Below are 27868 nucleotides of genomic sequence, written 5' to 3'. Positions count from 1 at the left end.
AGCATTAACAGCATTCACAGGCACAGCTGGAACACTGCCTGAGGGACTAGGATTGGCCTTTTTTGATGGCAGCAATGTTAAAGTTTTTTCTATTTAACATTTTGAAAAGTTGTCCAAGTAATACTTTAAGTGCCCCCATTAAGCTATTTCAAAGGCTTGTTTTGAAGGTCTACTGCAATAGGTTTACATGCATCCAAGGTCAAAAAACACTAAAATTTCCTCACATTGCAGCATCACCTCTTTCCTTATGGTGTCTGAAACGGTTTGATCAAGAATCCAGTCTCTCTAAACCCCTCCTTTCCGAGAGCCTTCTCTGCTCTGATTGGTCAGATGGCCCAGTCTGTTGTGATTGGTCAACTGCTTACAGCGCGTCAGAAACAAAACTCCCATTACCGTATCTAAATTTCAGCTCAGGAGGCTTGAATATACACAGTGATACGAATGGGAACGATGGCGTTGGTTTTACCGTATCAATTCCAGCCCGACAACATGAATCAAACTCTTCCAGGCCTCAGCTACAACTACAGCGTTTGAGGGCGGGGCAAAGTGGACATTGCTCGTGGGCAACCAATGAAAACCATCGACTGGCATTATGCAAATTTGTTACAAACCTACAAATAGGTTTATGCAGGAAGTAAGACTGGAATTACTGAAGACTCAAACTTCAGAATCAGTTCTTTCTTTTGGGAGACTCCATTAACTCTTTATTAACATTTATCACGCACTTTGATCTTTGGAACTTTGCAGGCCTTTCACATTCACAGCTATATTACACACTAAAGATGATATATAAAAAAGCATAATAGGGACACTTTAAAAATGTAAAATAATACTAATTCAACTAAAAACATCCTTACATTTCTGGATATGTAAAACACTTAATCTAACCAAAAACAAATTCTGATATATAGCTTGTGTAATTATGTTAACAAAATTATAATCAAAAAAAGTATTTAATTTTTTGCATGAATGACATGTAACCTGCAGAGCATTGATGGCTGGGGCGGAGTAAGTGCGGTGTAACACCTCCATACTTCTTAACAAGTGATTCAGTTCCAGGAGCTGAGCCTCACATACCGAGAGTTCTGAGAGAGAGAAGAGAGAGAGAGAGAGAGAGAGAGAGAGAGAGAGAGAGAGAGAGAGAGAGAGAGAGAGAGAGAGAGAGAGAGAGAGAGAGAGAGAGAGAGAGAGAGAGAGAGAGAGAGAGAGAGAGAGAGAGAGAGAGAGAGAGAGTGAGAGTATGTAAAAAGCTGCAGACACAGCATCTTCTGTATGAGATGGATTTATAAATTGGTGTGTATGTGTGTACCTTTGGTGCACCTGTCCATGTCATCAGAAGACTGGAGCCAGGCGGTCACCTTGGCCTGGCTGGTAAAAGATACAGGCGAGTGAAGAGAGGACTGCTTTGCAAGAGAGGCACGCTAGAGAGAGAGAGAGATAAGCATGAAAAGAAAATGATAGGGAGATGATAGAGACAGAAAAGAAGACAGAAAATGATTAAGAAGAGAGAGAAAGAGAAATGTATTAATAAAACAATAGCAAAATAAAACAATATTAGCTTCATAACATTCTGGCTGTTTAAAGTAGTCAAATCATATCACAAACAAACAAATATTTTTTTCCCCTTTTTGTTACTGTATATGAAGGTCACATTTTTTACATTTTCTAATTTCTTTTATTTATGGATAATATTATGATATAAATCATTTCAATATTTATTTTGTGAAATTGATTTACATCTATTTTGCAAAAACTACAACTGTCCCACAGCTGTGACATAATTTCCACCACACCGCACAATTGCATATATCATTTGTGAATGGGATATTTTAATTGTGCACCATTTCCAATCAATCTGTGATTGTCAAATTATGCAAAAATGATAACAATATTATTTAAAGGTGTATTTTTTATTAGATATGATTGGAATTCCATTATTGACTGAGTACATAAAATCTGTGTTGAATTTGAAAGACTACAAATAATGCTTTACATTTTTAACTGCCGGGTTGGATTAGTACTTTATCATATCTGCACTTTATCTGCAAATTCTTCTTACTGTCAGTAGATCTTGGTGTACTGTATAATGACAGATCCACTCTGACACAGTAATCACTGGTAACCATGGGTATTCCTCAAAGCATCAGATTCATCCGTGCAGTAGAGCATGTAACTGATGTAAGAGCTGTTCTGCAAGTACCATGCGATAGATGTCGTTAGAACGACCAAATTGTGTATGCGCAGCTTTAATTGTGTGTATTCAGGACTAAAACTAGCTTTTAAGTAAGCCTGAGCAAGACAAAAGACAATTTATGCCAAAAAGTTGAAAAAATGCCATTTCCACAGTCATCACAGAATGATATTAACACATAATTTGAGATAAGGTGGAAAAATGTGGGAATTTTCATTACCTTCAGAAAAAAAACTTATACTGTGATAAATGTGTATACACTGGTGGATATTGTTAGTGGACAAAATAAATGAAAAGTCATTTTTGAGAGTCAGTTTCTAAAAGTTGACAACTGCTGTAGGCATTAAGGTACAATAGACCTTTAACGTCCTCTCAAAGTTAAAGGACTAGCACAGTCATTGTCATTTCATCTGACATTTATCTTTCCATCTAATCCCTCAACGTGTCCCATGGCATCACCTTTCTGATGGACTGACTGTCGGGTGTCGTGGGGGAGGAGGTGAGGGGGTAATGAGGGTGGAAGAGCGTTTTCTCATGAGGGAACATGGCAATCTCATTCTGCCTGTAAAGTCTGTGGTGACGGAGCTTAGAGACCCATTCATCAAACAGCTCCTGGGACTTGATCTGCAAGCACAAGGAGACCACAGGTAAACTACTCAATCAGGATTCAGAAGCTGTTTTTCTTGATGCTGTGCTGCTGTTGACCTCATGACTTTGTATTGAAGGACTTGCTTCCTATTCATGAGATCAAGAGTTCAAACTGGAGAAAATCAAACGGAAGCTGACAAAACCCTTTTCCCCCCATAAATGATTCTCTTTAAAAGAGGATCCACTACATGGGAGCAGAATTTCATTTTAAAATCAATCTCTCTGTTGAGGTTTGTAAAGCTTTCTAATTTTAAACTGTTAATATGTTTTGGAATTGTATAGATTTTTAAAAAGCTTTTAACATGATAAGCCAGCCAATACAACGTAGATAAAGATAATATTAGTAAAAACATGCTTGGACAAATTTCAGAATTTAAAACAATACTGCAATTCAAAGAAATTAAACACAGGAATTTCATTAGTCATATTTTTGAACAAAACATAATTAAATATTTTTTTATTTAGACATCTTATTATTTATAACTTTATATTAACAAATTTCATATTGACCTCAAAATGTAATTCTACAATATATTTACATTCTGGGAAATGTTATTGAAAAAATAGATAGATAGATAGATAGATAGATAGATAGATAGATAGATAGATAGATAGATAGATAGATAGATAGATAGATAGATAGATAGATAGATAGATAGATAGATAGATAGATAGATAGATAGATAGATAGATAGATAGATAGATAGATAGATAGATAGATAGATAGATAGATAGATAGATAGATAGATAGATAGATAGATAGATAGATAGATAGATAGATTCTGCATTCTGTTTGCATCTCAAATGACATTTAATTTAAATTGAATTATACTACCATTTAAAAGGCATTCTAAATTCAGTTTTGGGTGGGACATCAAAACTCTTTCTCATATAGCCAGAAAACTTTAAAGGCAAAATAACCTCCTAGTGCTACGTTAATATGAGGTAATATTAATATTTTGAGGTCAGTCTAATACTATAATTGTTGTGATACCTTTAAGTGGTAAATGTTTTCTTCTGCATCCAGATCAATGCACTTAGCCTTATTCTTAATGGCCATGACGGACAGTCCCACATCAATGCAGCCGTGGAGCTTGCCTTTTTCCACCTACAGCACAGACAGAAGGTTTGACCAAAAAATATCAACGCTACGTCATATATCAATACAACATTATGTTACTCAGTTACAACACACTCAAATTACTACTGAGCAAATATGTTGCTCTTGGTTTGAATATAGGTTCAGTGAATTCTTGGTTTTGCTTTTCCATAAATAATCAAATCTACTGCATCCTTTACACCAAAAATAAAACAGATAGAGTGAGATAGCCCAAGTAATCCCAGCTTACTGTGGCTATTTCATAGATTTGCATGAATGACATGAAAGTAGAGATGCAAATTGTGAAGAATTTAAGGATTTGGTTCCCAAGCAGTTCCGATAACAAAACTTAGTATTTATAAGGAATAAAATTTAAAAAAAAAAAGTATACAGTTCAGGTGACAAATAATGAAATAATACTTTTAATAAATTATATTAATACTTAAATTTGAAAGTGAAATCACTTTAATACAATTCTTGCAAAAGACTTTTCACAAATGCAATCCTACAAAAGGCCTTTAACAACACATTTACTAAAAATAAATTCATTCATTCTTTAAATTATGAAATAGTAATGACAAAATGCATAATGTGTATTTTCAACTACATACTGACATGTAAACAATCAGTCAGTAACTACACTGAGTTTGATTCACTAAAAATAACCTGTGCATAAGAGTCATTAATTCTGTAATTAGACTAAATGTAATTAATTTCCAATATTTCTATATTTGTATTTTTTAAGAACCTGCTCTTGGTTCCCAACCCTGTGTAAGCAACATATTGTGCATTCAAAACAGTGATTCTTCACAAAAAGGTGACGTAAAATACAAGAGGGCTTTGGCAAATTTTGCTAATGCATAACCTTGTCAATGATGCATTCTCACAAGAACATTCGACTAGTGGCCTTGAATTAGAGGCTAACAAAGCCCCAGATAAATCTGAAAGATATACGGCAGGTTAATTATGTATTTTCGTTATAACTGAATACCCTGGCCATACACGTCCACTTCATAATGCTGCTTAAAAGGGTAGATTGGTGTGAGGGAAGGCAATCGCAGCACAGGGGTAGCATAACAGTTTTTGTTATGAAATTTAGACATTTGTAAACTATCGGCTATAGATGATGCTATCAAACCCTGGGGAAATTAACCTTAATTTTTACATTCCCACAGCAAGAGGCTTTTTTCAGCAGGAAACATGTATTGGCGGAAAGATGGAGGATGAAGACCTCTGAAGATTGCTGGAACTCTGTAAAAACTTGCATGAAGGAGAAGTGACCACTAAAAGTCCTGAATGCTTTAGTTCAATGGACTAAGTGAGTGTGTGTGTATACAGTATTTATATATGTGAGGCCTTTTAGACTCACATCAGCTTCGCATTTGGCGTACTTCAAAATGCCCTTGTCCAAGTAGAAGAATCTCTGTGAAAAAAAGAAGCACAAAGAGGAGAGGACAGAGGAGAAACTTGAGTCAGATTTATTTGGTAAATGATGAATGTCCTTTCAGGCGACGCTAAAACACTCTTGATGAATGAGAGGCTGTATATCACTATGCCTCTTTTCTGTCTATTCTTGTATACACTCTTTTTGGTTGAAGGGGAATATGGGTAGTTTCAAGGCAAATAAGGGTTGCATTTGCACATTAACTGCCATAGAAGTATTTGAGCATCAAAAAAGATGTGTTATTGTGTGCTAAAATTGAACAAAATGATGCACAGGAAGATCATTCATCAAGTTCTTTAATCATCAGCCACCCCAGAGTCCATCAGTGTGAGCACAATGTGTTCAGACAGGTTAGCACGAATCCACTCAGCTGCTTTGAAATGTAATTTTGGAAATATCTGCGTTTACACTAATTCATCCAATTATTCCATGTCTTCCAAATATTTTAAATAAAACATTGGTAGAGACATGACAATTTCCCAAACATACCTTGTGCCAACCTTTCATGGGCCATTTTCTCTTCTTCAGCATGTAGCCGGACTGCTTCTCTGGCTCCTGAACATTAGAAAGACCACCACGCAAGCCCTCGACGATCTCCCAGTTGTCCTGTACAATTCCATTCAATACATATTTACACTGTACACATATTTACAATGAAAAACAGTAATAAACTGTAAGTATTAAGTATATGAGCTATCTTAAAAATATGTGTTATCAAAATACAAAATACTGCCTATGAAAAAATGCCAATTAAATAAAACATGTGACCATAAATATGTCAACTGGTAGAGATACCGTTTATACTGCAGTAAATATAATTGGATGGCTATCATTAGGCAGGACTGCTTAACATTATTTACACATGAGGATGACGAAAAAACATGCAGTGTGAAAATAAAGAGTCAACAAGTAATGCTGTCACAGTCTTTTACTCTTATTTTGATATTCTCTGTTTTGTTCTTAGTTCTGTTACCCTTAGTTACTGTTTTCCTGCTCTGTTTTTGGTTTCCTTCATTTCTAGTCCAAAAATACTAGAAAAGGCAGTATCTTCCTCACAACTATGTTCCTTTTAAGAAAGAAATTGTATCTGGAGGATTTCCAGTCAGGATTTAGATCGTATCATAGTACTGAGACTGATCTCATTTGCTCTTATCATCCGATCTTGGTTGTATCTCTCCATTAGTGTTACTTGATCTTAGTGCTGCATTTGATACTATCGACCACAACATTCTTTTGAATAGATTTGAAAATTACATTGGCATTAGTGGAATTGCATTGGCATGGTTCATACTTATCTGACTGGTATCAATCTGTAGTAGTAAATAAAGAGGTGTCATATTGATCACGAGTTCAGTATGTATAGAGTACAGCAAGGCTCAGTACTAGGACTGTTGCTTTTCACCCTGTACATACTACCCTTATGATATATCATTAGGAAGCATATAGCATACATTTTTTGCTGTTACACTGATGATACTCAGCTCTATATTTCTTTGCGATCCGATGAAATATACCAATACCAAAATTAACGGAATGCATAGTTGATATAAAAATTGGATGACTAGTAATTTCCTACTACTTAATTCTGAAAAAAAAAAAAAAAAAACTACATTTTAATTATTGGACCAAAAACCTCTGCACGTAATAACCTAGAATACTGTCTAACACTTGATGGCTCTGTCAAATCTTCGTCGTCCGTTAGGAGCCTGGGTGTGCTCTTTGATACTAACATTTCATTTGAAAGCCACATTTCTTGCATCTTTAAAAATGCATTTTTCCATCTTAAAAAATATCTAAATTACGACATATGCTCTCAATGACAAATACAGAAAAGTTAGTTCATGAGTTCATGACCTCAAGAATAGATTATTGTAATGCTCTACTGGGTGGCTGCCTTGCACGCTTAATAAACAAACTCCAGCTGGTCCAAACTGCAGCAGCTAGACCAGTATGACCACATAGCCTGGTTCTGTCAACACTGCATTGGTTACCTATTAAACATTGCATAGATTTTAAAATCTTGCTAATTACTTACAAAGCACTAAATGGTTTAGCTCCTAAGTACTTGAGTTGGCTCTTAACAAATAATAATCCTTCACGTCTATTGCAATCTCAAAATTCTGGCCAGTTGATAATACCTAGAATATCAAAATCAACTGCTGGAAGTAGATCTTTTTCCTATTTAGCAACCTCTGGAACAGTTTGGAGCAGACACACTCTGTCAGTTTAAATCTAGACTAAAAACCCATCTCTTTAACCTGACATTCACATAACACATTATCACATTTCTATAATTCACATTCGTTAGAGGATTGTTAGGCTGAATATATTAGGTCAACTGGAACCGGGAACGCACATGATGTAATTGTTGCATCGTTATTGTATCCGAATCAGATGGTGGACCTGCACCTAGGCATGACCACAATGCAGCCCTGAATGTCAGCAGAGATCCTGTAAATAAGACAATACCCTGTGAAGGTTGACACGACAGCCACAGATCCTCAGCAAAGACCATAAGAACCAGACAAGTCCTCTGCACAGACCTATGATCAGCTGCGTCTCCATACTGGAGGGATGAATCCGATCTTCAAGCAAAAGGAACTGGATGAAATATTTGAATGCTTCCGATCCACAATCTGAATTCTGACTTGTAATGCTGCCTGAATCATAATCACACCGTGTTTGTTCGTTGGCCAGAGGAGAATTGGCCCCCGACTGAACCTGGTTTCTTCCAAAGTTTTTTTTTTCCATTCTGTCACCTGATGGGAGTTTGGGTTCCTTGCCACTGTCGCCTCTGGTTTGCTTAGTTGGGGACACTTTATATTCAAAAATATTATTGATTTGACTGCACTGACACTATTGTAGAAAAACTGAACTGAGCTGGACGATGACATAATGTTTTTGCAAAAAGGCTTTATAGATTCAATTAACTAATTTAATAATTGATGATCTTTAACTGAATCAACACTGAACTGACTTCAGCTGAACAATGATACTATTTTCTGTTAGAGCCGTTGTACAGCCAAAATGAAATCTGTTTACATCATTGACTCATTCTCCTGTTATAACTGTAAAGCTGCTTCTGTATTAAGCCCTGTATAAATATGTATTGTATAAAGTGCTATATAAATAAATGTGACTTGGCTTGATTATGTCCTCGTTTGTTCTTTTGGTTACATTATCTGCACCTTACTGTCATTATGTTCGCCTAGTATTTAAACTCTCTGTTATGTTTTGTCCCTTGTTGGATCTCGTTTCTAGTTACGTGGTCGTATTATTATTTCCCCTGTATTTTCCTGTATCTTCTAAATTTTATTATTAAAGACTGTGTTAGCAAAATTATCTTCTTCGTCTAGCACTTCATTACAGCCACTTGCATTACAGAAGCTACTTGACACATTAATATGAAATAGGGGTTACACTTTATTTAAAGGTGTCCTTGTTTCAGTGTAACTATATATATTTACTGAGTAATAATAATTAACTACATGTACTTACTATTGTCAAAGTTCAAAGAGTCCAAATACGAAGATCAAAAGTTCTAATCCAAAGGTTTTTAATAAAAGAATAAACTGAGAATATCCAATATAGCACACAAACAATAGCCGGAAATGAACTGAGGAAACACAGAAACTTGAGTATACAATGATGAAGAACTAAAAGACTAACAGGTGTGATGATCCAATGAAATGCCATGGTAACTGATTAGAGTGGGGAAAGTGAACAAAGACAACAGGAAATAATGAAAAGCAAACTAAAAGTCTATGAAAATGAAACTAAACGAACAAATGACTGAATATGTGTGACAACTATAGGGTTAAGGTTAGATTAGGGTTTGGCTTATGGTTATTTGCATGTAATTATGCATAATTTATAGTTATAACTACAGTAACTACATGTAACAAAGACACTGTAAAATAAAGTGTTGGCGAAATAAGCATCTCCACATGGTTATTATATAAATAAATTAATATATAAACCATTTTTCAATTACTTTTCTATATTATTTGTCAATTACTATATAGTTTTAGTGCACTGTCCTTATTTGTATGATAAATGCATAATAAATTGATAGAAAATGTTTTATTAGGACATGAAGGCAGCGGGCCTAGAAAAATGGAGTTGCTGCCAGCTTATGATTCTTCTCCCCTTCTTTAGGAACACAGAAAAAAAAAACATCCAACAAATCATTCCAGTATTCAGCTTATTTATAGGTTTAGAGCTCCTGCATGCAATGACTGTCATTTCTTGATTTCACTAATTGGAAATATTTGTCAATAGTAGTGTAAAAACATCTTCATACAGAAAATCTTGAATGTAGGATAAAATTCGGAACCAACACAAACCATGACACTACCATTCAAAAGTATAAAGCAGTTTTTTTTTAAAGAAATCAATACTTTTATTTGGCAAAGATCCATTAAATAGATCAAAAGTGATATTGTTTCAAAAGATGTCAAATAATTTCAAATAAATGCTGCTCTTTTGAACTGTCAATTCATCAAAGAATGCTGAAAATAAAACATAAAAATCACAGTTTCCACAAAAATTCAGCTTTGCCATCACAGGAATAAATTACATTTAAACAACAGTGAAATAGAGGTTCATTAAACAATCGTACATATCCAAAACATTTGAACTGTAGTGTGTAATAATTAAAATATATAAAAAGTGTTTAAGTGAAGAATGACTATACAAAGTCCTTATATGGAGATTGTTTTAAGTGATTTAGGCTAAATACTAACTGCAGGAACAAGGTTACTCATTCACAATTCTCTGGATAAATCAACATTATGGTAATAACAAATTTATGTGCATAAACACCTGTTAGCAATCAGGTGGGAATTTAGAGAGGAGAAATATTCTCTCTATTATTATGACCGCCGCTAGCGTAGCTAGCGAAAGCGGTCATATAGGGATTGTCAAAGTTTTTTTTTTTTTTTTTTCCCGTCACCTTACTGAATTTTTCGTCAACGATACCAGGGACACCGAAACACCGGGGAACATGAAATTTGGTGGGCATGTAGCCCCACTAGACTTCTAAGGAAAAATTTCGTTTGGTCCCCGGGGGCCACTCCCCCCCCGCGCTGGCCCCCCCCAAAACCAAAAAATGCAGTTTTTCCTAAATAACTACCTGAACCGTGGCACCGAGGATGAAGAAATTTTTATGGTATGTTGGTCTACTAGACTTTTACGGAAAATTTTTGTTTGGTCCCCGGGGGCCACTTCCCCCCCCGCGCTGGGGCCCCCGTAAATTTTTCGTCAACGATACCAGGGACACCGAAGCACCGGGGAATATGAAATTTGGTGGGCATGTAGCCCCACTACACTTCTACGGAAAAATTTCGTTTGGTCCCCGGGGGCCACTCCCCCCCCCCGCGCCCCCCCCCCCCGCGCCCCCCCAAACCCCAAAAAATGCAGTTTTTCCTAAATAACTACCTGAACCGTGGCACCGAGGATGAAGAAATTTTTATGGTATGTTGGTCTACTAGACTTTTATGGAAAAATTTCGTTTGGTCCCCGGGGGCCACTTCCCCCCCCCTGCGCTGGGGCCCCCGTAAATTTTTCGTCAACGATACCAGGGACACCGAAACACCGGGGAACATGAAATTTGGTGGGCATGTAGCCCCACTAGACTTCTACGGAAAAATTTCGTTTGGTCCCCGGGGGCCACTCACCCTCACCCTCACCCCCCCCCCCCAATATTATTCTGCTTTGATCGCCCCTATCTTCAGTTGAGATGTTCAGAACTGCACCATATTTCATGTGTATGATTAACTTGACATCCTCTGGGGGTATCCTCTGCTAAGTTTTGTAGAATTTCATCCATGGGGGGGTATAAAATAAATTCATTTATGTGCACATTTAGTGACTGTACACTCATCGGCCTGTAGATGGTGCTGTTGAGCGAAGGGTTGCTGGTTTAGGATGATACTGTCACACACACACATGCAGGAATACAAACAAACGCAAGCATGCACACACACTGACATCCACACGCACAGACACACACCCATACACACACACATACAAATCCACATGCACAGACACACAAACACACACGCGCACACATGTACGCACACATACATACACGCACAGACACACACACACACACACACACACACAGACACACACATACACACACACACACACACACACACACACACACACACACACACACACACACAGACAGACATGCACATACTATTACTTTTTTAGGTATATACATAAACACGCAATACAGCCAAATTACTCCACGTCATTTATTTTTGTGGAAAGCCAGTGCAGGCCTGAGCGGCGGTCATATTTTGTACCGCGATGCGGTACATCTAGTTTAGAGTCCTGACAGACAGGACAAAAATGTGGGTCTCCATTCTCCCTCTTCAGCAAACTCTGTCTCTTCCTCAAGGCAAGAGCTGCACTGCCCAGACACACTCTCAGCAATTCACTACATCAAGGACAACTTTCAAAGAGACATCTCTATAGCCAAGGACAAAACCCAAACATGCATTAAGAACCACAGAGTGAGACTAATGAAACCAAATGCACTTACACAACATTTCAAATCAAAGAGCAAACACAACCTTCAAGGGAGTTATGACAGTGGAACAGCCCAGCTGATCAACCAACCCTTGTAAAAGAGAACTTTTAGCATACTTTTAAAAAGAGTAATCATTACATAAATAATATTTTAAATATAGAAATAATATATGCTTTAGAGTGCTTTTTGACCCAGTTAAGTAGGACCTGAGTACATTTTTATATGTAATTTCATAATTAGTTATTTTGACTTTGAAATGGTTGTCTATTGCAGAATATATAATTTAAATAATAAAGTAATATCAAATCACACTATAGTTTATAACAAATAACACTACAAAATGATAATCAAGTACTTTACATGTGCTTTAGAATGTTAGTCAACATATCAAAATAAGTGTACTTCTTTACAAAAAAGCATTACAAAATATTATTAGAACATCATGAATGTACTTTAAAATAAAACATTTAATTTGACATTACAAAGTGCACTTTTTAAATGTGCACTTAAGTGACATGCGCATACTCATGCTCTTAGTCATGAACGTGTACTCTCTTTAAAGTGCCCCTATTATGCTTTTTCGAATATTATCTTACATGCAGTGTGTAATATAGCTGTCTGTGAATGTAAACGTTCTGCAAAGTTGTAAAGTCGAAAGTGCATGATAAGTAAGTTATTGTCTACCAAAAGAAAGAACTGACTCTGAACCACTTAAACGAGTCGTCAAGAATTCCTGCATAAGTAACACGGTAACACATTTGCACAATGCCAGCCTATGGTCTTCGTTGACTGCCTGCAAACACGTCTACTTTGATCTGCCCTCAAACACTGTGGGCCCTATCATACACCAGGTGTGACGCAAACGTTTTTGCTAGTTTCAGCCTGATGCAGTTATCATTTTCACATCTTGCACCGCGTAGTTTAAATAGCAAAAACGAGGTGTGTTCAGGCGCATTGTTGACGCGTTGCTATCTTGAGGCAACTGAAATAGACTGCGTCATTGACCAAAAAAAACCTGGTCTAAAATCAATGGCGCAGTATTTTTTTTTTGTGTGTGTGGATTTTTCGGACACGACCTAAGTGTACTTGCACCGTGCACTTTAGACCATGCGCTTAGATCGTAAAAATAGGTCCCTGTTGCTGGTTTGTGTTATGTACATGTCAAGACATAACTGTTTTCTGCTCTGCAAAAGCAAATTCTCTTTGTAAACACTTCCAAAGGATTAGGATGTGAAGTGTCAGTGGTTAAAAATACCACAGCAATACAACAGCTGTACAACCTTTTGTCGAATGCATCTCAAATCTCAGAGAGGTCTAAATGGGATTTACAAAATGCTTATCCATTAAATATGGGACAGTACCCACTTTATTTGGACCAACTTGCTCCTCAGAATCACAACCTATAAGTATGATTAATTACTGATGTATATATTTTGTACCGGGTGTTCAAAATACGTCGATTTGAGTTTAATATTGTGTAGGTCTCCGGCTAACTCATGTTATTACTGTCTTGTCTAATCAGCTGTGGGCCACTATTGCCTAAAACTGTGTCCAATAATGCAGATTGTCTGTTGTTCTTGCTACTTTGAGTAATGATAAAGGATGAAGTAAGAATTTAATGTTAAATCAGTCATTCAGTGCTCGGATAAGGTATGCGCTGTTATTGATAAAGTTAATGATTCAGTTCCCACATGTGTACCGCAATAAATTAGAAATATACACATCGGTTTTTTGATGGACATACTCTTGTTAATGCTGATGGTGAGGAATTACAGTTGCAACATTTCATAATGTAAGTATGTAATACTGGGTAGTGTATCACTGAGAAGCGTCCTGCTCAAGTCGTCCTTGCGATGGAGGTTCGGGTTGAATAACTAGTTCTTCCAAAGCTTCATCATCGGACTCACACTTGGATTGATATGGTAAAATCAACGTCATCGTTACTGTCTTTACAGTGTGTACAATCACTGAGGACTGAGGAAGCCTCAGGAGCTGAAGTTCAATTTTGGTAATGGATGTTTCGTTTCCGACACGCGCTGAATCCAATGTAGACCAAGACGTCGAGACGTTTGATGTATTTGATGTATATTATGGGAAAATGAAAGTGTTTTTTGACCTTTAATTCATGTAAACCTGTTGTAGGAGACCTTCAAAAACAAAATTAGAAACCTTTAAAATAGCATAATAGGGGTACTTTAAAGGTGCATTGCGCAACTTTTCATGTTAAAAATACCCGTTTTCTAACCCATACATGCTTAAACAATTGCCTGATGGGCTGAATGAGCCCTTCTCTGATCACTGCGATTGTCTCTATAATCCTGTAAAGTAAAATAAATAAGAGGGATTCGGGCCGGAATTTTAGACTGGGCGTGACGTCATGCGCGTTCACGGCACGCTCACATAGCTATGTCTGGCAGGTTTGTGTATTCGCCGGCATTCTCCGTAGAAGATGGATTGTAAGAGACCTGCTTATAGTTCATTTCAAACACCAACGCAAACTCCACGTAAGATAAAAAAAAGAAAACTTTTGTCCGTGAGCGTGCACACCTCTGGTTGCAGTTTCGCTTGCCGCCAGAGTGGGCATAGTTCTGCAAAAACTCAGAGACTTGCGCAATGCACCTTTAAGTACTTAAGTGGCCTTTAATTTCATAAATATAATATTATCTGCAAGTACTGTTTTTTTTTTTTTTTTATTTACTTTTAAGATTTGAAGTACACTACAAGTGCACATTCAATACAAAAGCGTACTTCTTTTCCACAAGGGAAAATTGTCAATTGTGACATAAAGTTTACAGTTAGTATGCATAAAGTAAACTATACAGCACTCTCAGAAAGTATTTATTTGCAAGGTAGTTCTGTTAATGAGGGCAATTCTCTGATAAAGTGGGCACCAGATCACCTGCTGGGATTTCAACCCTCTTTGCTACTGTTTAAACTCACTATTCCATGATGTTGGTATTGAGAGTAAAGTCTACCACCCAAACAGTTAAACATATCTTTGCTTAGAATGAGTAATGAGCTTTATAATGCTACCAAATGATGAGATTAGAGATTACAGCCTCATAATCAGGTCAGCGTGTTCATCTGAGGAGAAGGACACCCATCCGCCCTCCGGAGCTCAGAGCATATGAACGCACACACATGCAGGTGTACAGTACATATGCACACAGATATATTAAGTCTATACACAATATAAATAAACCTGCATGATCAAAGTGTGATTGAAGACACGTAATGGTGTCCAAAGGTCTGAGAGCACGTTTGAACCCTGCTGTATTTATCCTTCATTTCCACAGAAGATGATTAGTTTTGCCACTAATTCCTTCGCATAAAAGCCTCAGGAAGTGTTTCAGGATTTTTTTGTGTTTTGGAAAGAAATGGGGAAAAAAAGAAAGCAAAGGGCTGCTGAGTTGTTATTCATCTGGCACTCAAGGCTCATTTCATAGATCGGTGATATTCATATTTCCCACACAGTCATCTGACTGAGAGAAGAGGGATTAATACTGTTTCAGAACAGCGGGTAATGAGACAGACGAAGATAAAGCGGAAAGGAATAGCTGAGAATTTTTTGAACAAAGTCCAAAAACATTTTGTCCAGTACACTGGTTTCTGCTTTCATCTGTCATGCCTGTCAAGTTTTCCTTTGCTTTCAGAAAATTACAAAAAAAAACTAATTTTGAGCAATGTAAACTATTTATACGGTTTTGTTTAAAAGCTTTTTAAATCAAGAAAAATTATCAAGAAAATTTTAAGTGATGCATGTCATCCTAAGAAGTATAAACAGAACATCAGGCATTTATAACAAACCACAGCTGATCTACAATAGTCTCTCATATCTGCTATATTGAAACTTAAGATAATGTTTGTGTAGTTTATGCATGTTTGCATGGAATTTTTATTTCTTGACATTTTAGGTTGAAATTTCAATTATTATATTTTTTATTATATAATTAATTATTATATTATATACTTTCATATAAATGTGTAAGGGTAAGTATATTTCAGTCATGACAACCCTCAGTTTTAGCATGTTAATGGTTATGACAATGTTAATTTATTGATCTTGATGGACTAGATCTGATATGCATGCTGCTTCTGCTTTTATTTCTGCTTCTACTGCAGAGAAAGTACAGAGACTTGCTCCTGTCAATATACATACACAGATATTCAGAAGCTGTGCAAAGATACGTGCATAAAATTTCCCATATAGCAGATTTATACAGGTGGAGGTATAAGGTAAGGAGGTATACTGGGGGAGGTGGAAGTTATCAGAGAAACTGATAGCATGCTGATGGACCAGCTTACAGAAAACTCTGAACCAGTCTATTCAAATGTTGAGCAAGCAAGTTGACTGGCTGCAGATATAGCTGAGACCAATCAGCTGAACAACTTGTGCCATATAGTAAATTGTGTAATTGCTAGCAGATTACATGCCAAGGTGGAATCAGTATCCCCCATCTAGAGTTTCCTGACTGAACTGGTCAAGTCTTATTTTACTTTTGAAGATTTATTCTATATTTTTTTCCTGAAGAACATAGTATGCAGGCTTTCATGCTTTTTTACTATGAAATAATGAGAAAAAAAACATCTAAAAAGAATTTTAGATTATGTATTTCATATCACACCACAGGATGTCAATTTCCCAAAAGTATTTCATGCCAACTACCTATTTGCAGAATCAGCAGGACAAATATTAAACCTAGAAAATCAACAGTGAGAGTCTTAATTTATATCATACACACTAATACAAAAGAGCTGGAAGTCTGTCTTCTTCATCCTCAGTTAATTTGATAGTGTTAGTTAGACTTTTTTTTTGCGTTTTATCATCCATCAGGTAAAAATCGTTTACTGATAGCTAAGAAAAGTAATAGTGAAAAAGTAATAGTCTGATAGCTAAAAAAAGTGATTTGAGGTTTCTTATCCATCCAAAAGTGCAGGATGAGTTACATATTACATACCAAAGTGATACTTCCATAAATGTAACTCATTAACTGTCAAATCATGCACAAACTCACCTGTCTGCTGTCATGTTTGGAGGAGGAACTGCTATTGCTATGAGATGGAGAGGAGATCTTCTGGGACATGGTGGAACTTTTCTCCTCTGAACTCATCTCCTGCTCTCAGTGAAAAGGAGAACGTAAAAAGAGGAGGAAGAGGAGGAGCTGGAAGAAAGGAAAAGAGGGAGGGAGAACCGATAGCTCAGCAGTTGTGGGTCTCCATTTGCTTGTTCTTCCAAAGCTTTGAGCCTGTGGACAGATGAAGAGAGAAAGAAAGGGTCGATCAGAAGATGTATGTGAAAGGCAACCTCAACACGATGTCTGGCTTTCATCTGTTCAGGTAATGAACAGCACTCACCCACCACAGGATATCAAATAGCAGAATTATCTGAAAGCATAAAGGCTTGGTCAGCGTAATACACAATCTGAGGGTTGTGCTGAGGAAAGATGCCAGCATGAATCACTGGACATACTATAGATGTCATCCACAGACCATCTCCTACTCACTCAGCTTCTTTGAATTATGATTACAGAGTTATGAAATAAAGTGTGGGAGCTACACTGAACACACACTGACTCTATGAATCTGTGCTTCATTTATAGCAGAAACAGACGTCAGTGATCGCTGCTCTGTTGTAACCGTCCTTCCTTCCCTGTCTCATCTCGACCATGCTTGCTCTGCTCAGTGTGGTTCTCACATAAATGGAGAACAAAATGCAAATGTCCACTTGCTTTGTGTCTGGGTTTGTTTGAAGTCATGTGTCACGACAACACCATATGCATACGCATGTTACATCACCTGTGCCTAGTGTCAAATAAGAGCGGAGGTTACAGGGTGTGGTGTATAAGTCAAACACACATACACACACTGACATGCGCGCACACACTCGCACACACACGCACGCACACTCACACACACACACACACACACACACACACACACACACACACACACATATATTACGTTACAAATTCACAAAGCTTGCACATTAAGTTTAAATACACCTATGGGTTATATTTAATATAAATTTGACATACAAGCTATTATGAAGTATTATCCTCACATATGCTAATAAGAATAATGTTTTAACTTTAAGCCTATTTAATGTTAGAAAATGTTATAAAAATATTTTTGTGCTTGTTTATTTGATTATTCACAAACCTTCAGACTGATATACAGTGTCTCACCAAGGCTGATATGTTAGCGGATACTTGCTATTTTGTAAATTGTCAAAAAGTAGATGTACCGCATCGCGGTACAAAATATGACCGCCGCTCAGGCCTGCACTGGCTTTCCACAAAAATAAATGACGTGGAGTAATTTGGCTGTATTGCGTGTTTATGTATATACCTAAAAAAAGTAATAGTATGTGCATGTCTGTGTGTGTGTGTGTGTGTGTGTGTGTGTGTGTGTGTGTGTGTGTGTATGTGTTTGTGTATGTGTGTGTCTGTGTGTGTGTGTGTGTGTCTGTGCGTGTATGTATGTGTGCGTACATGTGTGCGCGTGTGTGTTTGTGTGTGTGTGTCTGTGCATGTGGATTTGTATGTGTGTATGGGTGTGTGTCTGTGCGTGTGGATGTCAGTGTGTGTGCATGCTTGCGTTTGTTTGTATTCCTGCATGTGTGTGTGTGACAGTATCATCCTAAACCAGCAACCCTTCGCTCAACAGCACCATCTACAGGCCGATGAGTGTACAGTCACTAAATGTGCACATAAATGAATTTATTTTATACCCCCCCATGGATGAAATTCTACAAAACTTAGCAGAGGATACCCCAGAGGATGTCAAGTTAATCATACACATGAAATATGGTGCAGTTCTGAACATCTCCACTGAAGATAGGGGCGATTAAAGCAGAATAATATTGCATGTTCATTTTTTATGGGAGGGGCGCAAATCACAAATGAGTGATTATGGGCTAGGTTGATGTGGGCCCTTAAGAGCAACATACCATAAAAATGGGCCAGCGCGGGGGGGGGGGGGGGGGGGGGGAGTGGTGGCCCCCGGGGACCAAACGAAATTTTTCCGTAGAAGTCTAGTGGGGCTACATGCCCACCAAATTTCATGTTCCCCGGTGTTTCGGTGTCCCTGGTATCGTTGACGAAAAATTTACGGGGGCCCAGCGCAGGGGGGGAAGTGGCCCCCGGGGACCAAACGAATTTTTTTCCGTAAAAGTCTAGTAGACCAACATACCATAAAAATTTCTTCATCCTCGGTGCCACAGTTCAGGTAAGTTATTTAGGAAAAACTGCATTTTTTTGGGTTTGGGGGGGCCCAGCGCGGGGGGGGGAGTGGCCCCCGGGGACCAAACGAAATTTTTCCGTAGAAGTTTAGTGGGGCTACATGCCCACCAAATTTCATGTTCCCGGTGCTTCGGTGTCCCTGGTATCGTTGACGAAAAATTTACGGGGGCCCCAGCGCGGGGGGGAAGTGGTCCCCGGGGACCAAACGAAATTTTTCCGTAAAAGTCTAGTAGACCAACATACCATAAAAATTTCTTCATCCTCGGTGCCACGGTTCAGGTAGTTATTTAGGAAAAACTGCATTTTTTTGGGGTTTGGGGGGCCCAGCGCGGGGGGGAGTGGCCCCCGGGGACCAAACGAAATTTTTCCTTAGAAGTCTAGTGGGGCTACATGCCCACCAAATTTCATGTTCCCCGGTGCTTCGGTGTCCCTGGTATCGTTGACGAAAAATTCAGTAAGGTGACGGGAAAAAAAAAAAAAAAAACTTTGACAATCCCTATATGCCTTCTGACATAATAAGTGTCAGAAGCATACTTCAATTCTGACAGCACCGGATCGCTTATTTTGACAGCGCATGACCGAACCAAACAAGAAAGGATCTACCTGTGGTCAGATAGCTCTGTTTTAGAGCAGAAAGTTGAAGCCACACAAGTGACTTTTTAGACCTGGCTTGCCTTACCACCTTCTCCTACCGCTCCCTGTGTGTGTTTTTCCTGACCAGCTTAAATTAGCAGTATAAGGCACGCCCTGATTGTGATGGTCCTTGAGGGACATTTGCTGGAGTGGGTGCTGGCTAACAACAACTCCCCCATGACCGTATGCCGGGTGAGGCCAACTCCAGCCTAACTCTACAGACCAGCCAGCCACCAACAACACCCAACACGGACATTATTCCTGAGCCCACCGCAGGGATCGAGAGAGTGCTTGAAATGACCCTTGAGCCATACCATGGAGCCTGAGCTCAACAGTATGTCTGACCAGGTGCATGAGCCGACAACATCGTCAGTACCTGTAGGTCTCATCGTGGAGTTCAAGGGAATGGAATGGCCCATACTACCATTGCTGAGGGTGAGCTTGTCAAGGTTTCTGTGTTATTGTTTGAGGAAGAGGGTTTTCCCCGTAGTCTCTTGTCCTCGCTGGTCCCAGCCAGCTCCAAGTCTCCTTCGTTGAGGATAATACAACCTAGCCTATCTCTGCAGCCTCCTCTACCCAAGCCAGCCAATCCTTCGGCCCGCCTCTCCTTCCTCCCTTCCTCAGCATCTCCTCTCTTTACTTCCACTCTGCTGCGCGGATATGCCTCGGGGTCTTATGGTCAACAGCTCCGCCAGCTCCTCCACCTCGAGCTGCCGAGCCAGTCATTCCACCTCGACCAAACAGCTCCACCTTGGACTGTCATCCTCATGGCTCTACGGGCTCCCTCGTCCGTCCAGTCGTTCCTCTGCCTGCACCAAAGACTTTCGGGCCTTTGGCTTTGCCTCGTCCCTTCACCCCTTCGGCTCCGTCGGGCTCTGGATTCACACCTGGCTCCTCCTGCCTTCGTCTACTCCCTGGCTCCTCCTGTCATCATCGCCACCCTTTTTTCTTCTTCCATCATCTCCTCCCGGGCTTCTCCTTCGTCCTGGGGTTGTCACGTCTGCCAGTTCTGCATCCTCCTCCTAACCCCGGTATATGATTAGAATTTATTACTAATAGAATAGCAAGCTCTATAAAATGTTCTCACATATAGGGCTACTGTCGGCATTCAGTAAAAACGCATCTATATTATATTATATACTGTATATGTTTATCCATAAATTGTTTATGGTATGTGTGCAAGGAATGTGCATTTTATATTGGTTGAGATTAATGTTTTCTTTTTCAGTAGATTTCTAGTATGTATTTTGACGACATTTTGAAAAGCATCTCTCTCTCTCTCTCTCTCTCTCTCTCTCTCTCTCTCTCTCTCTCTCTCTCTCTCTCTCTCTCTCTCTCTCTCTCTCTCTCCTCTCTCTCTCTCTCTCTCTCTCTCTCTCTCTCTCTCTCTCTCTCTCTCTCTCTCTCTCTCTCTCTCTCTCTCTCTCTCTCTCTCTCTCTCTCTCTCTCTCTCTCTCTCTCTCTCTCCTCTCTCTCTCTCTCTCTCTCTCTCTCTCTCTCTCTCTCTCTCTCTCTCTCTCTCTCTCTCTCTCTCTCTCTCTCTTTCATTATGAGCAGCGGCCCAGGTCACAATGTGGGACACAGGAATGCAGCAAGGTTAATTAGATTAGTTCTGCACTCCACAATCAGACACCCCTTAATTTCCATCAGCCTGTGGAAGCCAATAGAAACACACATACTTACTTGCAAATCTCTCTCTCACACACTCTCTCTCTCTCTCTCTCTCTCTCTCTCTCTCTCTCTCTCTCTCTTTCGGCCATTTACTCCTTCTTTTACTAAAATTATACTTTCTCTTCTCTTGGAGCAGGATACGACAGGAAATTGTGTAAATGAGTATGTCGACTCTTAAGCTAATAATCATCATCATGTGTCTATTGCACATCAACAATTTAAGGTTTAATCACTTCCTGTGAGAATGGAGAAATCTGCATTTTTTATAATGCAGCAGTGTGGTGACGTGTTTTTTTAACTGACAAGCTATGACTTGGATGACTGAAAATCTTTAGACTAGATGCTGAGAGAGTGATCTGCATTAACCACATCCAGTCATAAAGACATCTATCTTGTATCCAAAGTAGATAGCCGAGACGGGTTTCCATTTCCACTTGATATTAACATGCATTCAAAAGGGTCCCCTGTGATACTCGTGAATTTCATCAATGGCATTTTTGTCAATGTGTCACTACTGTACATGTTGAATACTAGTCTGTAACCACAAAATAATGCTGTTGAACTTAATTTGCTTGAACTTCTTTTTCAACACAAATGTTGAAATTAAATGTCATTGTCATTTCAGTTGAATACTGAATATCAGTTCAATATTCAGTAATCAGATCACAAAATCATATATAAACCTGCAGTTACACAGATGGAGTGTGTTAAGCACCTCACTGTGCTAATAGTAATTTCAGTTATCATTTATCAGTTATCTATACGCAACTTCAGGTTACGTAACAGCTGGATATTCTCATTCAACTTTCTCCTTTTTATTGGAGTTTGTGTGTTTCTTTTTATCTCAGATAATTCGATTGTTTGAATTGACTGCAACTTCCTAAACCTCTTACTGAGCAATTGAGGATACAAATACAGCTAATTACGGTCTCAGCATGTGCTCGCTTTAAGTAGCTATGGCGACTGGTTTGTTCCGGTAAACAGACTCCTGGTTGTGAGTAAACGGCACTCTCCACCGCCGCCTGTCTCACCTCACCCCACGCCACTTCAGAAGCCAACCGAGAGCAGCTGCCTCTGTGTGCCGCCTCTATAATTTATTCATTCACTTTCCACTGTTCACACTCAACACACACAAATACTATACATGCGGTCATACACGTAGACGCACATACATAAGTAGCTGACATGAAATACTTGTGGGAATTTATATTCTGCACTGTAATATGATATACTCCACCTAAAACAATTTAAACTCCATTTTTCTAATTCTTTAATCATTATGTATGCAGCTTTAATAACCTAATTTTATTTGGAATATTTGCACTTAAAATGTTTTTAACTTTTTTAAAGACAAAAGGTTGATTGAAATAGATAAAAAGTTTTTTTCTTTAAAATTCATATTTCAATATAAGTAGCCCATCATTATCATGACGATTGCCGAATTTACATAAATGGACTGTGGCCCTCCAGGAACTGAGTTTGACACCCCGATTTAGACGGTTTAATTACACATTTAGGGTATGTTTAAAATTGTAGTTTGGTCTTTTGGTTAGGACCAAAAAAGAAAATTATACATTTAGTCCTGGTTCACTTAGCGTTCAAAAACCCTACTTTTATGACCTATATTTTTACGATGGTATTTTTACCAGCTGAGAACTCGTGAAGAGCTTATGACGTGTAAAGGAGACAAAAAATTACCATAAATTCCTACGTTGTGCACCCAAACAAAGATCTTCTGCAAGGAGACGGCAGCTCCGACGCCTGTACCGAACTGTAATGGGCAACGTAGCTAACATAGCTAACATAGCTATGATGAGAAATATCAGGTATGCTTGATTATTCTGTCCTTTTTAGGGTCACATCTTGTGACATCACGTCCTGTTTTTGGTTCGTTTAGATGTCTTTGGTCCACGTTGCGTTCATATTTCAGTCGAACCACACCAGAGTTCATTTGAAAGTGGGCCGAGATCCATCTTTTCAGGGGTCTCGGTCCACTTGTTTGATGCACACCAATGTTCGGATGGCAGCCTTCACACTTATTCAAACGAACCGCACTAACAGAGCAATCGCACCAGAGTTCCGTTTTAATCAAACCATGAATACACCCTTAATCCGAGCTCAGACTACAAGAGTTTTTAAATCTTAACCGATTGTGAAATCTGGTCACACATGCACACAAGGAGAATCTTGACAGATTTGCATCAGCCCGATGCATCAGCGAGCAGATCGAGAGTTAAAATTTTTTATCTGTTAACGCCTCACATTACCACATAATCTTTGCTGACCATCGGAACCAACCGATGCTCTGGACGCGATTTTTTCTCAGAATGTCGGAGGGGTAAATCGGTCATAAATCGACCTGAAACTCCTGTAGTTTGAGCCTGGCTTAAGAGACACGTCCAATCAAGCTCAACTGAACATGAAACTAGCCTATTTTTACAGCTCAGACAAACTGCACAACTGCATAAATCTTTCATATTATAATATAATATTCATCTTAGCTTGACTTGGCTTTGGTCAATGATTGACAGTGCTGACTGAAGTCCGTTCCGATATTTTCATTTACGCACAACATTTGAAATGCACCACACAAACCCAAACAAGTAGGCCCTATTTGCACAAACGCTGGCATCGTTTTGCCTGGAAAAGAGGAAATTTCTGCTTACCTTATTCAAAGTGAACTTGAGATGATTTTGATAGTATGACCATTACGTGTGAACACTAATTAAGAGACAGCTAAATCCTACACTGGAATTGAGGCTAATTAGTACTCATTTTTGCAAAACTTCAAAAACATATCTATACATTTCATGGCAGTTGCTAGCTCAAATTACCACTAGATGCAGTAAACGACGAGACTCCAACAACTTGTTTACGAGGCAGTTTATTAATTATTTATAGTCAATTATTTTCATGTGGTTCCTTGCACATTACCTGAAAACACTTTTACCATAGTGCATGATTTGTAAACAAATACATTTTGACATTTACATGCAAGCCAGCTCCATATGTATAGCTTTTGTAGTAAACTTGCTCAGAAGCTCACCTGTTACATTGCACTTGCAATGAGGAGCGCTCGGATATGAGTCCTGTGTGACACAAGTCACAATAAAAGAGCTCACAGACTTGTAGAAGCAAGATAAAATGCCATGGTTGCTTTAGCAAATGTGTTTATCTCACATTTGCTTTTGATAACACTATCAGTTAGGTTTAGGTTAGGGTTTAGTGTAGATAAGTGATTTTCAAACGTGATAGAGAATAATGCTTTTAGTGCCATTCACCAGACATTTTATTTGCGAACAGTCGCAATACATACAACAGCCAGCGTAACAAAACACTGCCAGATTCACATTCATCTGTTCCAGAACATGCTTTTAGTGCAGGGGTGGGCAAACTACGGCCCGCGGGCCACATACGGCCCATTAGGCTGTTTAATCCGGCCCGCCGAGTATTTAAAAAAATTGTCTTAAGATCGCATTCATTTTGCCTTTTTTCTTGCAATACTTTGCGTTATATATATATATATATATATATATATATATATATAGATATATATATATATAGATAGATAGATATTGCGTTGCATATATTTGACAATCGGAATATCAGATATTGCATGCCATAGCTAACAAATGTAAAAAAGGAAAAATTACATAAAAGCAGATCATCGTTCATTTAGCGCTGTTGTGGCTGCGGTGCGTCACGTAACAAGCAATGACGCGTCACCATGGAAACCAAACAGACAGCGAAGACTTAGTGCAGACGCAGTGCAGACGCATAGACTTGTTGCACGTTAATGTTTTTTCCTTTTTTGGAAACTCACGGAGAAAAAAAATGTTTGGTAACCACTTGCACACCTTAGTTTTTCCTTTGATTTGTCTGCTATTTAGTTTCTTTGCTCCTCTGGATTTGTGGATGTATCCTGACTGATTCCGTTTACCGACCTTTATCGTCCGGCTTTCGACTACGCTCCCGTCTGCCATGTACAGAACCCGTTTTTTTTTTCATTAAATGTTCTGATCTGCCTTTGCTTTTTATGTTTTATTTTATTATGCTTAAAATAAATTTGTATATTCGTTTATTTCGTTTTTTTCCACAAATGTATGACTTTTGGAAGTGCAAATTGCCATGCAGTTTTAATAAAGTTGAATTAACGTAACCTGTCATTTTTACTCTTTAAGTGTACACTTGCAGGTGTTTTGTTTCTAATTTACTGTTAGGCCCATTAAATAATAATAAGGATAAACAATATTTAAAAAGTATAGGCTATAATTATCTAACATCTGACTAATTAAAAAAATTACATCAAGACATAGCATGCTAAATGGGGGATATCTAGCATAAAAAAAATGTATTGTCAGAATATTGTCTCTCAGTTGTTGAATTTCGCACAGACATTGCCACAACGTAAATGTCTGTTTGCTCAGCCCGATCTCATGAAAGTGCGAATACCACGAATTGTATTTGTAGTGCTTATGATGCGCAGTTTTCGCGTGCATATGATACGCACTTTATGGCCTGTAATAGGCACGCACTCCGCACCCCTAATCCTAACCAAGGGGTTTACAGTGTGTAGCATATGCACACACACACACAAAAAAACATTTTTGGCATATAAATGGCACGAGAAATAAAATTTGTGGTATAGATACGCACTTTCATGAGATCGTGCTTCATTATCTGCTACTGGGCCGGCCCTCTGTCAAATTTTTAAAACCCAGTGTGGCCCTTGAGCCAAAAAGTTTGCCCACCCCTGTTTTAGTGCCACTCACTGTACATTTCATTTTAAAAGTGTTGCGATATGGGCAAGAAGCAACATAATATCATTTACAAGCATAAACCATGTAAACACACACACAATAACCATCTTACAAAGACCAGCAGAAGTGCAAACACATGCACACGGCATGTAACTCTAGCTTTCAAGCAGGCCGTTTATCTAAAGAATATCTCTGGGCATTGAGTCACGTTTTACTGTCATGCGCACAGTTGAATACAGTACATGCTATTTTCTAATATGCCAACACAGTTGTAAAAATAGACTATGGATATCAGTTAGATATGAGCGATTTATGTTTTTCACATTCTTTCTTAGGAATTTGATGCTTAAATCCTGACTGATCCTTAAATAGAACTTTTGTTGAGTTTATATGTTCATAAGATCCTTTTTCAGTTGCAGCTTGTCGTCTGTAATCAAGGAACTCAAGCACTCGACTTGAGCTTCAAAGAAACAGTCCAGCAAAAAATAAATATTCTGGCATCATTTACTCCCCCTCATGTCATTTCAATTTCAAACCCGTTTAACTTTGTTCTATGGAACACAAAAAGAGACATTTTAAATAACTTCTATATGCAATTGAAATGAATGAAGATTGAAGCTTACAAAAGTACATAATGGTATCATAAAATAGACTCATGTACTATCACATAAAATGTGACTCGTAGACTATTACATGCCTTCTGAAGGAACAGAATGAAATTGTTGTCATTATACACTGATAGCTTTCTTCTTCTGTACTGCTTTGACCGGTCAGCAAGTTCAGATCAGCTCAAATTATTCAGACCGGTTTTGTGTTCCCGATCAAGCCATTAATTGAAGAGATCTGACTGACAAGAATGACCATCACTGAGTGTGGCACGGTGTGCAAGAGCGGCTGTCAAGATTTTCAGTAAATAACAAATTTCTGTCTTCTCTTGAAAAAACATTGAAAAAAACGTTTATGGTAATGATCATTCGGCGCTATATGCTCTAATATTTTTATAGAGCCAAACGCGCTTCATTCAAGCCCTTTCCATTCTGTGCGCATTGCCTCTTTACCCAGCTAAAGTATGGTGTTTTGAATATGTAATTTGATTGGTGGTTGATGGAGAAACCTTTACAATAAATGTCTTATAATGCTATCAACATTTATTGTAAATTATCATTCAGGAAATAAAATAGAAACTGTATATGTGTGATCTTGATCAAGTATTAATACAGGCTGACAATATACAGGCAAAACAATATAAAAGAACATATTACATAGGAAAATTGGATACATGATTGTATATCTCAAGTGATTATTAAGGGGAATAGGATTGGGATGGACTGTATAGAATTTCAGTATTTTGAAGTATAGTATTTCAAAGTGAATTTAGAGTGAAACTCTTATCTTGATGATTGGTCTTTGTTATCATGGTAACCAGAGGCCTGTTCTGTTCTGTGTGTTAGTTGCGGTTTGGGGATACTTTCCAGACACCTAGTTTGTTTCTTGGGTTAGGCGTCTGGTTGATCAGTTATGGAATATAAAAAATAATTGTGTCTGATCAGTCTCAAGTCAGTACTCATTGCTTACTTAACCACCATAGTACAATGCATCATTATAGAAAGTAACTAGTCACGACTGTTTCCCTAAAACAT

The 27868-nt window shown here is 38.3% G+C and overlaps 1 protein-coding gene across 2 annotated transcripts in view; it reads right to left on the bottom strand.

Moving 5' to 3' along the window:
• Positions 1 to 27868, bottom strand: part of osbpl3b (oxysterol binding protein-like 3b) — a 98181-nt gene that overhangs the window by 45708 nt on the left and 24605 nt on the right. For both annotated transcript variants that reach the window (XM_081389468.1, XM_081389469.1), the window contains exons 2-8: positions 16939 to 17169; positions 5872 to 5988; positions 5308 to 5361; positions 3834 to 3947; positions 2651 to 2815; positions 1310 to 1421; positions 982 to 1085 (exon numbers count right to left, since the gene is read on the bottom strand). In XM_081389468.1, the coding sequence (XP_081245594.1) occupies positions 982 to 1085; positions 1310 to 1421; positions 2651 to 2815; positions 3834 to 3947; positions 5308 to 5361; positions 5872 to 5988; positions 16939 to 17034 (762 nt within the window). In that variant the 5' untranslated portion in view covers positions 17035 to 17169. The remainder of the gene's footprint in view (positions 1 to 981; positions 1086 to 1309; positions 1422 to 2650; positions 2816 to 3833; positions 3948 to 5307; positions 5362 to 5871; positions 5989 to 16938; positions 17170 to 27868) is intronic.

Source organism: Scardinius erythrophthalmus (assembly GCF_964197995.2).
Source record: "Scardinius erythrophthalmus genome assembly, chromosome: 16".
Taxonomy (NCBI): domain Eukaryota; kingdom Metazoa; phylum Chordata; class Actinopteri; order Cypriniformes; family Leuciscidae; genus Scardinius; species Scardinius erythrophthalmus.
The sequence above is the reverse complement of the archived record's forward strand: the minus strand, read 5'-3'. Positions and strand labels throughout refer to the sequence as shown.